This window comes from Saccostrea cucullata, unplaced genomic scaffold, assembly GCF_032062105.1.
Source record: "Saccostrea cucullata isolate Sc308-1 unplaced genomic scaffold, CSIRO_AGI_Scuc_v1 ctg222, whole genome shotgun sequence".
Classification (NCBI taxonomy): Eukaryota; Metazoa; Mollusca; class Bivalvia; order Ostreida; family Ostreidae; genus Saccostrea; species Saccostrea cuccullata.
The window spans coordinates 266,800-282,676 of record NW_026934761.1 but is presented as its reverse complement, the minus strand read 5'-3'; the positions used below and the strand labels follow the sequence as shown (position 1 = coordinate 282,676).

Here is a 15,877-nt window from a genome sequence, read left to right as displayed (position 1 = left end):
CATTGATTTTGTTAAGCCCATTCAATTAAATATTTGAATAACACAAGGAAAATTCGTAATGCAAATCATAATATTTACTGGATTTGATAAAGAAGAAATGTATGAATTTTCAACAGGTGCTGCAGCAAGCCAAATGGCTTGATGAGGTCAAACTGACCCTCCTAGAAGATCAGCAGCAGGTCACCCTGGAGTCTATGAGGAAGCTGATGGAGGCAGGGGTGGGGCTGGCCCCTCACCCCGCTGTAGAGAAGGCCATGGCTGAACTACAGGAGCTACTGACAGTCAGTGAGAGGTGGGAGGAGAAGGCCAGGATCTGTCTGCAGGCCAGGTAAGGGCAAGGCTGGATCAAAGAGGGTGTGGTGTGGAAGTATTATTAAAAACATTTGCAGTAAAACTTGGTTCAAAAGAAATATGTTGTAAGGAAAATCTCTGATGGAACTATTTATGAAAACCCTAGATGACTTTTCAGTATGTTCCTTTTAAGGAAATGAAATCAAATACGAAGCCCTAGTGATTTCTTGTACTACTGTTTTATCGTATTACTATCATAAATTATTTCATTTCTTAGCAAAATTGTATTTTATCAGACTTGTCTTACAGGAATAAATACATATTAAAGGAGAATACTCGATAAAAAGTTCACTTGTGTATTTCAGGCCCCGTCATGTGATGGCAACACTGGAAGCCATTATAAATGAGGCCAAGGGTATCCCAGCATTCCTACCCAATGTCAGCTCACTCAAAGACGCTCTGAAGAAAGCAAAGGATTGGACGCAGAAAGTCGAGACTGTACAGGTTAGAAATTCCATATACATGTTTTTAGTAAAATATGCAAGAAAATGTGTAGAGGCTGGCACAGATATATTAAAGACTGTTCAGTATCACTCTTATGATAAATTTTACACTTTATCAAGTAATGCTGTCTGTTGTCTTTTCATTACACAACTTTTTGTTCTGAAATGTTTCCCTATTTGCGTATTTGTAGAACTCGGATTCCTACCCCTATCTGGATGCTCTGGAGAGTCTGGTGAACAAAGGTCGTCCTATTCCAGTCCGTCTGGACCAGCTACCACAGGTGGAGTCTCAGGTTGCCGCCGCCAAGTCGTGGCGGGAGAGGACCGCCAGAACCTTCCTAAAGAAAAACTGTACATACTCTTTACTAGAGGTAGGATTCCTGGACTTGTATAGTACTAGTATCACACTTCTATTTGTATTGAACCTTTACAGTACTTGTATTTGATTAGAACTGGTATAGAACTACACAACTTGCTGAAGGAAAAACTATGCATAGTCACCAATGATTGCATACATGTACCTGGATTTATTACTACATTTTCTTTCAAAATTTGCCCCTTCATGTACAGTGTACATTTTAGAGGAAGCTGTACATGCATTAATTTTACAATTTTTGCAATTTTATTGTCAAAATTAACTTCAGGTGGATTTTTTTATCGTTATATACACATGTACATATCAATTAGTGGTGACTTTCCTCTGATGAACTTTTAAGCCCCAAAGAAATCGTAAAGTAATATATGTATTTGTTCATTAGTGATGCTTTGTGGGATTTTTATTGAAGGACAGAAAATACTTGAAGGTTTGAAGAAGCTTGTCACAATGGTAATAAGTTAATTAATATATTTACAATTGTGTTGTGTTAGGTTCTGTCACCCCGAGCTGACATAGGAATTTATAGTGGTAGTAAGAAAGTAAAGAAAAAGATCAAAGAGGAGGGAAGAGATCGCCGTGACAGCGAGAATAACAACCAGTCAGATTACAGAGTGGATGAACAAAGAGATCCTGCCGCTATTGTAAGTCATTTATCTATTATAATCCATAATGTATACTATACATCAGTATTCTTCATATACATGTACATGTACTTGTAATAATCAGGAAGATGTCTGTATATCAATTTTTTCAACTTCTCATTTAGATCATTTTATTTTTACTTATAAATTCGTTAAAAATTTGTTTACAGATTTTTAGGAGTAAAATGAAAAATGCATGTTTTTCAAGTAATGGGTTTGTAATTATTTTTTAGCCAATTTAGCAAAACAAAAAGTATCAGTGTCTTGATTTCTTTTTTTGTCACAGGTTGCTGCATTCAAAATGGCTGAGCATAGAGAGATAGAACTGATGAGAGAGTTAAGGGACCGTAACTCTGCCAAGCTCCGCCAGCCACACGGAGAGGCCAAGTACTGCATCTGTCGTAAAGAGGGATCGGGATTCATGTTACAATGCGAGCTCTGTAAAGACTGGTTCCACGGTGAGTAAATCAAGTCATGGAATCCCTTTGTAGAGCAGCTTAATTATTTTAGGAAGCTTTGGTCTGTTGAATATTAGAATTTCATTTGGACTGAAAAGTTATAATTATGATATCAAGTCTCACAGAATTCCCAAAGAAATGAAATAAATAAGAAACATATATATTTAATTGTATCGGTATAAAAATTGATATTAGTTTTAGCAAAACGACCCCACCCATCCCACCTCCATCTCCTTTCATACATAGAGGAAGATTTACCACAAAACTCTTAAAGACGTACAACACACTGGGGGAGATAACTCTTGCGATTTCAATTGAACGTTTGACGTGACGTCAAATTAAACGTCAAAAATAAAGCGTCAAAACGACGAGTAAAACGATCCCGATGTATATCAATCATGAAAGAAAATTGGGATAGGGGGGTTGGCTGTGTTTGTGCGTACCATACTCAATCAATAAGTATTTATTTTACTTCATTTCATATACAATAAATTGTATTTTTTATCAAAGCGCAGCATTTTTTTTTTTATTCTGAAAATTTTATTTTACATTGCCGAAATTCTCATTATGTACAATTGGCTATATAACATTCCGATTAATGATCTTCAATTTCATTACAATTTGTGCATACACGATATGAATACATGTATTATTTTTCTTCTTTAACTAAATAAAACAACAATAAATGAACAAAAAACTTTTTACAATGTAAAATCGATGTTGTTCTTAGACCCTTACTGATCAAAGAGGAACAACTCTGAAAATGTAGGAGATGTTTATTTCCCCCCCTTTTATTCACGGTTTTCCACAGTACAGCAAGACCTGATAAATCCGAGAATTGAATACTATAGACCTCATATACACAAAGTAAGTATAGAATTGAAAAGAATGTCCACTTGTACTGAAATTATCTGCATTTATGAATATCCTATTGCAGCAAATCGTAACTTCTGACTTTCTGCTCAACAATGTCGGTATTTCCTCGAATCAAAACAAAACGTAGCCTATAAGATTTTTAAAAATATCACTGTGCGATTTGATATAAATTGAAATAAATGAAGAGTCTAATGTTTGATATTTTGAAGTTAATGTGGACGAATACGGAATTTTCATTTAAACTTTAGAAGCGACGACATTGAAAGAAATGCGTACAATATCATGAGGAGTGTATGTATACATCTAATTCAAATGTCGATGTATCCCCACGGCCACATACTGTCTCGTTTGAAATATTAATGACATGAAAGAAACTACAATTATTCCATTTATATCACAGGAGAGTTGAACATACACCATTTTTTAATGAATAAAATTAAAGAAATAAAATTAAAAATCAACATATTCAAGTTCAACAAAACTTGAATTCGTATCCAGGTTTCATGTGATGTGTAATGCATAACGCATACGTATATGGACTAAACACTAAAATCTTTCAGTAATTTTTTCCTGATACATATAAAAAGAGTAGTCAATATTTATTCTGCATTCATGAATATAAAAACTAATGCATACCTCCAGGATTCTTGACGAAATACCAGTATATTTGCATTGTAAATGACGTTTCGTGAAACGCTATGGTCTGCGACGCAAAAAAGGTAGGGGTGGGGGTGATAGGGGTATTCAAAAATTGCCTAAAAATCTACATTTAAATACGCTTTACATATGACTTTTAAATTTGTAAGTTAATATATTTTTCAAGCAAAAGCAATATTCCACTTTAATTTTTTAGCTCTACTGGTCAGAGACCAGAAGAGCTTATGCGATAGTAATGCGTCCGTCGTCCGTCCGTCTGTCTGTCTGTCCGTCTGTCTGTCTGTCTGTAAACAATTTTTCAAAATGCTACTCCTCCTACAGTTTTGGTCTGATTTCAATATAACTTGGCACACAAGTAGACTACACTAAGATACATAATTTTGTGCATCGGTTTATGATTTCGAAGAATGGTGTTGCCGTGGTTACTAAAAATAGAAATTTCTGTGAAATTCTTTCTGCTACTCCTCCTACAGTTCTGGTCTGATTTCAGTATAACTTGGCACACAAGTAGACTACACTAAGATACATAATTCTGTGCATGGGTTTTTGATTTCGATGAACGGTGTTGCCCTGGTTACTAAAAATAGAAATTTCTGTGAAATTCTTTCGAAATGCTACTCCTCCTACAGTTTTGGTCCGATTTCAGTATAACTTGGCACACAAGTAGACTACACAAAGATACAGAATTCTATGCATCAGTTTTTGATTTCGATAAGCGGTGTTGCCCTGGTTACTAAAAATAGAAATTTCTGTGAAATTCTTTCGAAATGCTACTCCTCCTACAGTTTTGGTCCAATTTCAATATTACTTGGTACACAAGTAGACTACACTAAGATACATAATTCTGTGCATGGGTTTTTGATTTCGATTAACGGTGTTGCCGTGGTTACTAAAAATAGAAATTTCTGAGAAATTCTTTTAAAATGCTACTCCTCCTACAGTTTTGGTCCGATTACAATATAATTTGGCACACAAGTAGACTATACTAAGATACATAATTCTGTGCATCGGTTTTTAGCTCTACTGGTCAGAGACCAGAAGAGCCTATGCAATATTAAAGTGTCTGTCATCCGTCCGTCTGTCTGTCTGTCTGTCTGTCTGTAAACAATTTTTCAAAATGCCACTCCTCCTACAGTTTTGGTCCGATTTCAATGTAATTGGCACACAAGTAGACTACACTAAGACACATAATTCTGTGCATCGGTTTTTGATTTCGATGAATGGTGTTGCCGTGGTTACTAAAAATAGAATTTTCTGTGAAATTCCTTTAAAACACTACTCCTTCTACAGTTTTGGTCTGGTTTCAAATTTAACTTGGCACACAAGTAGACTACACTAAGATACATTAAATAGTGCATCGGTTTTTGATTTTGATGAATGATGTTGCCATTATACTAAAAATAGAAATGTCCGTGAAATTCCTTTAAAACATCACTCCTTCTACAGTTTTGGTCTGATTGCAATGGCTTCTTTTCTTATCCTTTGTTATAAGTACAAACCAGTAGAGCTACAGTCTCGACAGAGACTTCTGGTTTAAATGTGTATTTGCAGATTCATATAACAAAGTGATCGACCCCCGTCTGAAAGACGCGCGGGAACGTGATCTATTGAGAAAGGGTGAGGGGGTAATTTTCCGCTATTAAATCAAAACTGTCGTACAAAAATTATACAAAAAATTATGAAGATTATTTTTACTACCAGCTACCTAAAGAAAGTTTTTTACCAAAATTAAACGACAGGTTTTTTCACAAAAAAAATTTGAATTTTGAAAAATACGCAATTTTCAAGGCTTAGAAAATTCATAGTTTTTCAGTTTAAGGTCTTTAAAAATTGTTTTGATGATATGTATATCAAAAAGATGACTATGCTTTTGTGTTGAATGGGTAAAGGAATAAGCCAATGAAATTTGACATTAATATCTAACCTGGTTTTTTTTAAATTTAGGTTTAAGTAGTTCATTGATTAAAAATTTTCTCTCCTTGTAAACAACTAAAGGGGGGTATTTTTGTTCCTGTCCAAAAACCACTCGAACGATTTTGTCCAAAATATGCATACATGCAGTAGATATAGTCATGTACTAAATATACAAAAATAACGAAAATTAAACGACAGGAATTTTTTTGGGGTAGGTGTGTTGTACATCCTTAAGTTTGCTGTTGAATCATTATATGAGAGCTACATGATTATTATGTTCCCCAAACGGAGTTTGGGAACATATTGTTTTTACTCGGTTTCTTATTATTATTATTATTATTCTTTTTTTTCTTCTTTGTTCTCCGGTACTTTTTTGTCTGTAAAACTGTTCATCCAACTAAGCTAAAACCTTTTTAGGGTTAATAGGTGTGTAGTGTAGGTGTGCGGAACGAAGGTCATTTTGCGTGCATACGCATGCACGTGCGTGCGCGTGATATGAGTGAAATGACCGATATACTTAATATAGCTATAACTTTGGCATTTTTTAACTAAATGACTTGAAACTCATTATATGAAGACATATCAATAGTGTAGATAATATGACACTGTCAAATTAGCACGAACTCACGCGCATGCACGTGCACTTCGCTCTGATTGGCTGAAACAAAAATCTCAATATCTTTTCAGTTTTTTTATGAAATTATATGAAATTTAAAATACAGGCATACTTTAGGATGTTCTACAATATGATATATAGCAATTTTCTTGAAAACACGCGCATGCACGTGCGCTGCAATCTGATTGGCTTAAACTTTAAATGGCTATAACTTCCTTGTTTTTCACCCAAACAGGATGGGATTTAGAACATAGACAGATATAGTAAACTCCTACAAGAAGGTATGGTCATCATGCACATACATGCACGTACGTTCACGTGCGCTTCGTTCTGATTGGCTGAAACAAAAATTTCAATATCTTTTCTGTTTTTTGACGAAATGCTATGAAATCTAAAACATATACATACTTTAGCATGTACTACAAAATAATATATAACAATTGTCGTGAAAACACGCGCATGCACGTGCACTGCAATCTTATTGGCTTAAACTGTAAATGGCTATAACTCCCTTGTTTTTCAACCAAACAGGATGGGATTTAGAACATAGACAGACATAATAGACGCCTACAAGAAGGTATAGTCCTCATGCACGTTTGTGCACGTGAAACGAAATATATATAAATACGCTTAAATGAGTGTATTTATTAATACTTCTTGATTAATTGATTTGATATTAAGTATATTAAAATATATAAATATTTTAGACAAGATAATATGGTCACGCACATGCATTCAGATGAGCACGCGTGCAATGCTAAAATTTAAATATATTTTGTATTCTTCTGGAAAAACGTTTAAGTCTAAATTGCATAAAGTGTGTCTTATTTAATAGCGCTTACAGGGAATATGGCACCAAAAGGGAGTTGGGGAGCGTTTGGGGAACATCTGTAACGGTCCCCGTTACAATTAGCCCTAGTTTGTATTGTTCTCCTTACACAGCAAAGATAAAAGACAATTCAATCAAGCCGTGATGTGTTCTCATACAGTCATGGTTCATACAGTATGTTACAGAGGTATAACTCAGTCAGGATTGTTGTTTGTCACTCCTCTTAAACTACCTGTACATTGTGCACATGTATACAATGGATTTAAACTGGTACAAGTTCTGCAAAGAAAGAAATCAGTACCAGCACTCACATATTAAGTGTATTAAATTCAGTTTTAAAAAAATGTTTCTTGCATAAAATTTCCAGCTATATGGAATTACAATGTCTATAAAGTGTATGTAATTATTTTAAAAATCCTTGATAATACCTTTTGTCAAGAGAGTTCAGAGGATTTTTTTTACTTCTCTCTGTATGTGTACATCACAGAATCCTCTTGGGTTTGAAGGTGACGGACCTGGGACTTAACTCACTACAGTAACATAACAACTACCTTTACCTGGTCAAAGTCAAAATAGTAAACTGAAGACCACTGCTTACTTTTTCAGTTCTCTTTCTTATGATTGATAACATTTCATTTTGTCACAAATGTTTATTTGCTTAAGACCGACACATCTAATCTTTATTTGTTTGTGGTGTCTGTCTTCTAGTAGGCAATACTGTATTTAAACTGCTAAAGACAGCCACATCTGACCTTTATTTGTTTGTGGTGTTTGTCTTCTAGCAGAGAGTAACTCAGTCTACTGGAGCTAGGCTCTCCCCTGATGACTGTCTAGTTCAATCAGACTGATACACCCACAAATATTCCCAATGATTTTATATGCTACAAAAACCTCATTTTTCTTCATACAATATGCTTATATATTAATGACTATTATCTACACTGTATGTCCCTATAATTTGAAGTAAGATTTGCTGTTTAATTCATATATGAGAAATACATTATTATCTGTATTGATCTCTGAAAAACAGCAAATATAAAGACAACTTAATCAAGCTGTGATCTGTTTTCATACAGACATGGTTCAAACAGTATGTTACAATGACCATATGTTCAATTAAAGATTTTAAAATTAGAGAAAATAAGCATTAAAAAATATCAAATTTTCAGTAAACATGTGATTATGATACTTTCTCCATGGTTTATAACTGTTTTGTATTATTCCTACAGGAACCTGTGTCCCCTTGCCTAAATCTGCCAACCTGAAGAACAAATCTCAGCAGGCTGCCGCTGTGCAGGCCGCTAAGGATCTCAAATTTCTCTGTCCCCTGTGTCTGAGGTCACGCCGGCCCAGACTGGAGACCATCCTGTCTCTCCTGGTGTCCCTACAGAAGCTGCCCGTTCGTCTGCCGGAGGGGGAGGCCCTGCAGTGCCTGACCGAGCGAGCCATGGCCTGGCAGGACCGAGCTCGACAGGCTCTCACCACCAGTGAACTCGCTTCTGCTCTTGCCAAACTCAGCGTACTGAGTCAGAGGATGGTAGAACAGGCTGCCAGAGAGAAAACAGAGAAGATAATTAATGCCGAGTTAATGAAGGCAGCAAACAACCCTGAGTTACAGGGACATCTGGCCAGCGTGACACAGAGTGCGTTCGGTGGTACATCAGGGGTGATCAGTGGGAAACAGATGGACTCAGGGTTCCTGGACTCAGAAAACTCCCTGTCACCACCCATGTCCCCCGAACAGAACTCAGATGACATTCAGATGGAGGTGGAGATATCCAGCAGCACTAACCACACGGGAATGTCAGAACATGCTTATTCCACAGCCTCAAAGGGCGGATCTAGTATGTAGAACCGTAATGAATTTTAAAAAGACACTGTATAATCAATTATTTTCCTTTAGGGATAGTAATTTATTTAAAGATTTATTGACAATGTTAGTGAATGTGTTCAAAGTTAAGAAATTGTAAGATAATGCTAAACTAATGCAAAATTTCATTACTGGTACTTGATGTAGGTTCGTGGAAAAAAGTTACACAGAAATATATTGTAAACTTCATGAAATGTAATGTTATCAATGTTTATGATAATGCTGTCAAGATTTAATCTATACTTTTCGAATGACATTTTAGAAATACTCCGTGATGTACTGTAAAGTTCTTTGTGAAGTACTGACATTAATGTTTTACCCTTTAGATGCCTCCCCCAGGAAACATCAGAGGAAGTCCCCCCTGGTGGCCCGGTCTGGCCTGGAGGCCCCGGTCCTAGAGCTGTCACTGACCGCCAAGAAACAGCTGGAGGAGTTGATGATGGAGGGGGACCTGTTAGAAGTCTCCCTGGACGAGACCCAGCACATCTGGAGGATCTTACAGGCCTGTCAGCCCCGGGGGGAGGGGAAACTGCTGGATCTGGACATCGGAGATAAGGTAAATAATGGATCTAAACAGAACTTAGGATTAAATGGGGGAACTTCTTGATATAGACATTGAAGATACAAAAGTGATCTTGTAAGAATTTGTTAATTTAATGGGAAGGAGCAAAACAGGCAGTTGTAAATATTGTTTGTTATTTAGTGGGGTACTTTGTATGAGATTGCATGGTGATAAATTTTGCTAAACTTTACTAATCGCAAATGAACAAAAAATTCTCCACACAAACATTTCATGGTTTACAATACATGGATATGAACTGGTGAATAAGTAAGTCATGTTCATGATAAATTTAATGGATCAATTTAAATTGGTTTAAGGTTGGAAGGAGTTTTCTGAAGTAAATAATTTTTTCCAGAAAAAGTTTTTATCTTGTACCAAATGAAAATAATAGAAATTCTTTGTATACTCACAGGGTCCTGAAAACATTGTGCCAAAGGAGAACTTTGAAAGAGAAAAAATGGTTGTGAAATTCAAAAAAGAAAAGGACCCAGAAAAGAAAAAGAAGAAACGGAAGAAAGAGGAAGAAGGCGGAGACATGTCCAAACCAAAGAAAGCAAAGGATGGATCCGAAGGAGGGGAAAAACCCAAAAAGGTCAAGGTCAAAAAAGAGAAAGGAGATAAGGAAAAGAAACTCCTAAAGGAATTTGAACTCCAGCAAGATCAAAGTAAGTCATTAATATGTTAAAGCTTACAAAGTAACAGAAATGTTTTAAATCTCCTGCAGTCAGTACTGTATTTAAACTGCTATAGACAGCCACATCTGACCTTTATTTGTTTGTGGGGTCTGTCTTCTAGCAGAGAGTAACTTAGTCTACTGGAGCTAGGCTCTCTCCTGATGACTGTCTAGTTCAATCAGACTGAAACATTCTCCGTGTATTTATATTAAAAGTTGATTACCCCTTTGATTTATTATCTTCATTATTTTATCTCCCTGAAGGGCATATAGATTCGTGTTCATGAGTGAGTCAGTTCATGCTGAAGAAAAATAAATTACATTGAGATTGCTGTCATTTACTAAGATTTTTGTAAGGAGGTGTTCCTTATTGTAGTGCCCTTGTGTAATACTGTGGAGTCATCATTGTTCGTGGGGGACCAATGTTCGTGGATTTTGTGGGTCACCTTTATCCACGAATTTACATCCCAACGAACGTTTATTTTGTAAACGTATTGACCAACTGAGTCTACTATATAAACGAGTAACCAACGAAGTTATGTCCCCACGAACAAGTAAAATTTTGCTTGCCCACGAACATTGACCCCCACAACTTAAAATGATTCCACAGTATTCATTATGACAGCTGTTTATTATTACAGTAATTTAAATCCTAATCTTTGTTTTTTGACAGTTATGTCAGAATCAACTGCATCGGACATTGAGAAGATAAAGTTAATGGTTGACCTAAATGCTGAAAAACTCAAAAAGTTGGAAAAACCCAAGAAGAAGAAAATCAAGGTCAAGAAAGAGGGGGCAACAGAAGAAATCGAGAAGAAGAAGCGAAAACCGAGGAAGAAGAAAGAGAAGGAGTGTCTTGTGATGATGGAAGATGATGCGGATGATGATGACGATGATAATTGTGCAGCAATAAAATGTCTGAAGCCCACAGGTCAGTGCTACATGTATACTGACACGCAAAAGAAACGCAACAAGCAGTATGGGCTGTATGAGAGATTTGATAAAAATGTTAAATGTTTATCTTTTAACTTTACTAAGTAACATTTGTAAAATGTCAATTAAATTAAAACGTCAACAATTGCAGCTTAATTTCTACGATACGATAGTTTAATCAATATCGAGATTTGAGCGAAGGAATTATTCTTTGCCATTTTTAAATGCCTGTTTTCAGATGATTAGGTCGAATTTTCTCCAACTTCGCACATTGTAGTAATCCTTGGACTTCCGGTCCAAGGACTATCATTTATGCATATGATACGTAAGACCCCGTTGAGACGTAATGCAGTGTATTTTTGCATCATCAACTCTCCATCACCTTTGCTTTGGGATTTTCCAGTTAGAGCAATGGAAATGCATACTTAAGCCATTTTTGAGAAGCCTTAGCATCGTTACGGGAAACGAAAGGAGATTTTATTTATTGAAATATTGCTGCATTACTTAAGATGAACAGTATATACTCTTAAAACTCCAAGATATTGCCAAATGTTTTGTTAAACATGCAATTTTTGATTTCTGTTAAGCAGACTCAAACTTGACTTCCGGTTATGGTACGGACAAATTACCGATATACCAAATTGAGGATATCCATAATTATAAGATACAAAATTCTTTACTTTACATAATTATTTCCACTTCAATATTATGGTCATGTATTTTAAAATGTCAATGTCCTAAGGATGTTCCACCTCATTATTTATGAAAGTTCATAATACCCCCTGCAAACGAAGTTTGGGGGGGTATATAGGAATCACCTTGTCCGTCTGTCCGTCTGTCCGTCCGTCCGTCTAGCTGTGCAAACGTGTCCAGTCCATATCTTTCTTACAGAGGGACATTAGAATCTACTGCTCCACACAAAGATTGCCCATGACCTAAGGGTGTGTCATGACCTTGACCCAAGGTCATTTGGGGAACTTCAAGGTCACTGGAAGAAAAACTTTAAAATTCGTGTCCGGTCCATATCTTTCTTATGGATAAACTTGGTAGGTTCTCATTTCACACAAAGATTGCACATGACCCAAAGGTGTGTCATGACCTTGACCCAAGGTCATTTGGGGAACTTCAAGGTCACTGGAAGAAAAATTTCATAATTCGTGTCCGGTCCATATCTTTCTTATGGATAAACTTGGTAGGTTCTCATTTCACACAGATTGCCCATGACCTAAGGGTATGTCATGACCTTGACCCAAGGTCATTCAGGGAACTTCAAGGTCACTGGAAGAAAAAGTTCAAAATTCGTGACCGGTCCATATCTTTCTTATGGATAAACTTGGTAGGTTCTCATTTCACACAAAGATTGCCCATGACCCAAGGGTTTGTCATGACCTTGACCCAAGGTCATTTGGGGAACTTCAAGGTCACTGGAAGAAAAATTTCATAATTTGTGTCCAGTCCATATCTTTCTTATGGATAAACTTGGTAGGTTCTCATTTCACACAAAGATTGCCCATGACCCAAGGGTGTGTCATGACCTTGACCCAAGGTCATTTGGGGAATATCAAGGTCACTGGAAGAAAAATTTCATAATTCGTGTCAGGTCCATATCTTTCTTAAGGATAAACTTGGTAGGTTCTCATTTCACACATGGATTGCCCATGACCTAAGGGTGTGTCATGACCTTGACCCAAGGTCATTTGGGGAACTTCAAGGTCAGTGGAAGAAAAACTCATTTCACACATTTCACACAAAGATTGCCCATGACCCAAAGGTGTGTCATGACCTTGACCCAAGGTCATTTGGGGAACTTAAAGGTCACTGGAAGAAAAATTCATAATTCGTGTCCGGTCCATATCTTTCTTATGGAAAAATTTACTTCTGAAAAACCCTGCGGTGGGTATTTTGTCCCATTGGACAGTTCTAGTTTATTTTGTATACTGCTGAACATTGGTATCTGATCACTGATATTTTGATTAAGATGGACATGTTTAAGTAATCTGGAAATCCCAAGCACTGATACTTAATGTATATAATCTATTTCCAATTCTAGGATATCTCTCAACTTTCTTTTGGTGCCATTGAGTTTGAAATAAGGAGGTTTGAATGTACATTTCAATAAAGAAATCTTTGATATCTGATGGTTGTGTTGTATTTGTGACAGGTGAGGAGGTGAACTGGGTGCAGTGTGACCGCTGTGAGGAGTGGTACCACCTCCTGTGTGTGGGACTCGGAGCAGACGAGGTGACCGAGGACGAAGAGTACGAATGTTTTAAGTGTAAAAACCGGGACAGTGCACTGACTTTTGTGTCATCCAACGGAACACCAAATACAGAGGGGGTGGTCAGGAACAGCCTTCGAGAGAGCATTACCATCAGTACGTCATCGGGGTTGATGACCACGCGAGAGACTGAGCTTGTAACAGTGAAGGACGTAGAAATCACTCCTCCAGAAAAGATAAACACTTCTCCACAAAAGATTGTACGGACTCAATCACCCATCAAAATTCAGGAATTCTGTTCTCAAAAATCTTTGGCTGGAAAAGTGTCTGAGAGCGCAGTGATGAAGTGTGTAAGTGAGGGCGGGGATTTATTGAGTTCTGTGATACCGGGAGAGGACATTGAGGAAGAACTCATCGCTATGGAGAAGGAGGACAGTAACCATGGAGACACAGGACAGGACAGTAACCATGGAGACACCCGACATGAAGTGAAGGACGGAAGTCCGACTGATTCGGTTGTTGTGGCAGACATTATGGATGGTATGATGACCCGGTTAGAGTCGCCAGTGATCACAACCAAACCCAGCACAGACGAAATAGAGGAGATGTCACCAAATATAGAGTCCATAGTACAAACAGCAGACGAATCATGACCTAATGATCTGTCTGTTTGTAGTATAACTGCTGGTAACATCTTGATGAATTAATGGCCATGTATATACATACATACAGAAACTTCAGAGAGAGAGAGAGTGACAGTTGTGCTTGCCTTCATCTTATTGCAGGTTAAAACCTGACAGTGTGAATCCTTGTTTCACAGAATTCTTGTCAACAGTTTGTATTAAAACATTGCCATATTCCAGTCCTAACACCAAACATTCAATGAAAATTGTATTCCCCCTAAGCATTGTCATCATATTTCAAGTCAGATTTTCTTCTCATGTTTATACTTGTACAGAATATCCAACTGTTCAGAAGCAGCCATATTGTACAGTTCCTCACGTTGATCACTTTGGAGTGCTATGTTTTGTGACAACTTCATTACTTGTAACTTGTGACTGCTATCAATTTCATCTTAAGTTACATACAGATTTTTATACTTATTTGTTACATTTAGATCCATTTGTTTTATTTATTGTAAATCTTTTGTAGATAAGTGTGTTGGCTTTGTTTTTGTTTTATCATGTTTATCTATTTCTGTTGTACATGGGAGTTGTACAAGAATTTTACATTATTTCATTTTGTGGTATTTTGTGAGGAGGACAATTTTAGTTACGTACATATAATGGTTTATGTACCATTCTCCTTTGCATAAAAGATTATCATGATTAAGAACTCTTAATATTGTGTATATTGATTGATGAAAATATATTTGAGGTGTCTAATTCTTTCTGAAGCAATTTGTATTGACTATTAAAGAGGGAATTGTAGTATTAGCTTAATTACTGGTAGTAAACACAAAAACCAAAACCAAAATTGTGCCGCAGCTCCAGCATTTACAGAAATCTGTTAAGCTTGTTACAAAATGAACATAAACTATGATTGCTTGTAGAAATTCAGTTAAGGTAAACATTTTGGCATCCTTCCTGAAAATTTCAGTTTTTTTCAAGAAAAAATTTATATATGAATGTGTATTAGTTTATCATTTTATAAATGCAATAATATCCCTATTGAACTGGGAAATGGTAGAAGGATTATGCCACAATGTATACTTTTACAATTTTTACATTTAGCAACAAAGTTTCATTAAATGATGTATCATTCTGAATGAAGTCAGACTGTTTGTTTAAAAAAATTTTGTATGAAATTTGGTTATGAATGTGTTTATGTCATATTGTGTAGATGAACAGAGAAAAAAAACCACCATTAAATAAAAGTTAAGTAAAACAATTGTCTCGTCAGTTTCTTTACACGCCATTGTGTAAGAAAAAAGTACTGAGCTGCAGAGAATTACTTTCCTTTAGACCTGGATAAAGAAGGTCAGGGTTTATGTTTTGCATTGATTTCACCAAAAATATGCAAGTATTCATATCATTTTGAAGTCCTTTCACTTAAAGCTAGCTAGGCTAAGAAAAAGCAGAAATCAGTTCAATATTGAAAAGCTTTAATATAAAAGTGGTCTATGAGGGAGAAGGAGGTTGAATTTGAGTTTGATTTGTGGATATTCAATTCCCACACTACCTGAGGATTCATCTGAATTAGTTTGCTCATATAATTATGGCTTTCCACTTTTGTTGTAGTGACATATACTTTAATATTTATATAATTACATGGCCCCTCTATATACCTTGGGTGGGGTTGGGGTCATATTTTGAACAAATCTGAAATTCTGAATCTATACATCTATTTACTTGAGGATGCTTCTTTATTATTATGACCAATCATGGCTTTCCTGTTCTTGAGAAGAACACCAACAAGAGGCCCAGGGGCCACAGCGCTCACCTGAGCACATCAGGCTTG

At 36.3% G+C, this 15,877-nt stretch overlaps 1 protein-coding gene across 4 annotated transcripts in view; it reads left to right on the top strand.

The window, feature by feature from the left end:
- Nucleotides 1-15,307, top strand: part of LOC134241278 (lysine-specific demethylase 5A-like) — a 28,198-nt gene extending 12,891 nt beyond the window's left edge. For all 4 annotated transcript variants that reach the window (XM_062723346.1, XM_062723345.1, XM_062723344.1 and 1 more), the window contains 10 exons: nucleotides 117-328; nucleotides 657-795; nucleotides 986-1,165; nucleotides 1,662-1,811; nucleotides 2,098-2,269; nucleotides 8,391-9,005; nucleotides 9,358-9,587; nucleotides 10,006-10,258; nucleotides 10,940-11,197; nucleotides 13,361-15,307. In XM_062723346.1, the coding sequence (XP_062579330.1) occupies nucleotides 117-328; nucleotides 657-795; nucleotides 986-1,165; nucleotides 1,662-1,811; nucleotides 2,098-2,269; nucleotides 8,391-9,005; nucleotides 9,358-9,587; nucleotides 10,006-10,258; nucleotides 10,940-11,197; nucleotides 13,361-14,070 (2,919 nt within the window). In that variant the 3' untranslated portion in view covers nucleotides 14,071-15,307. The remainder of the gene's footprint in view (nucleotides 1-116; nucleotides 329-656; nucleotides 796-985; nucleotides 1,166-1,661; nucleotides 1,812-2,097; nucleotides 2,270-8,390; nucleotides 9,006-9,357; nucleotides 9,588-10,005; nucleotides 10,259-10,939; nucleotides 11,198-13,360) is intronic.
- Nucleotides 15,308-15,877: the final 570 nt, after the last annotated feature.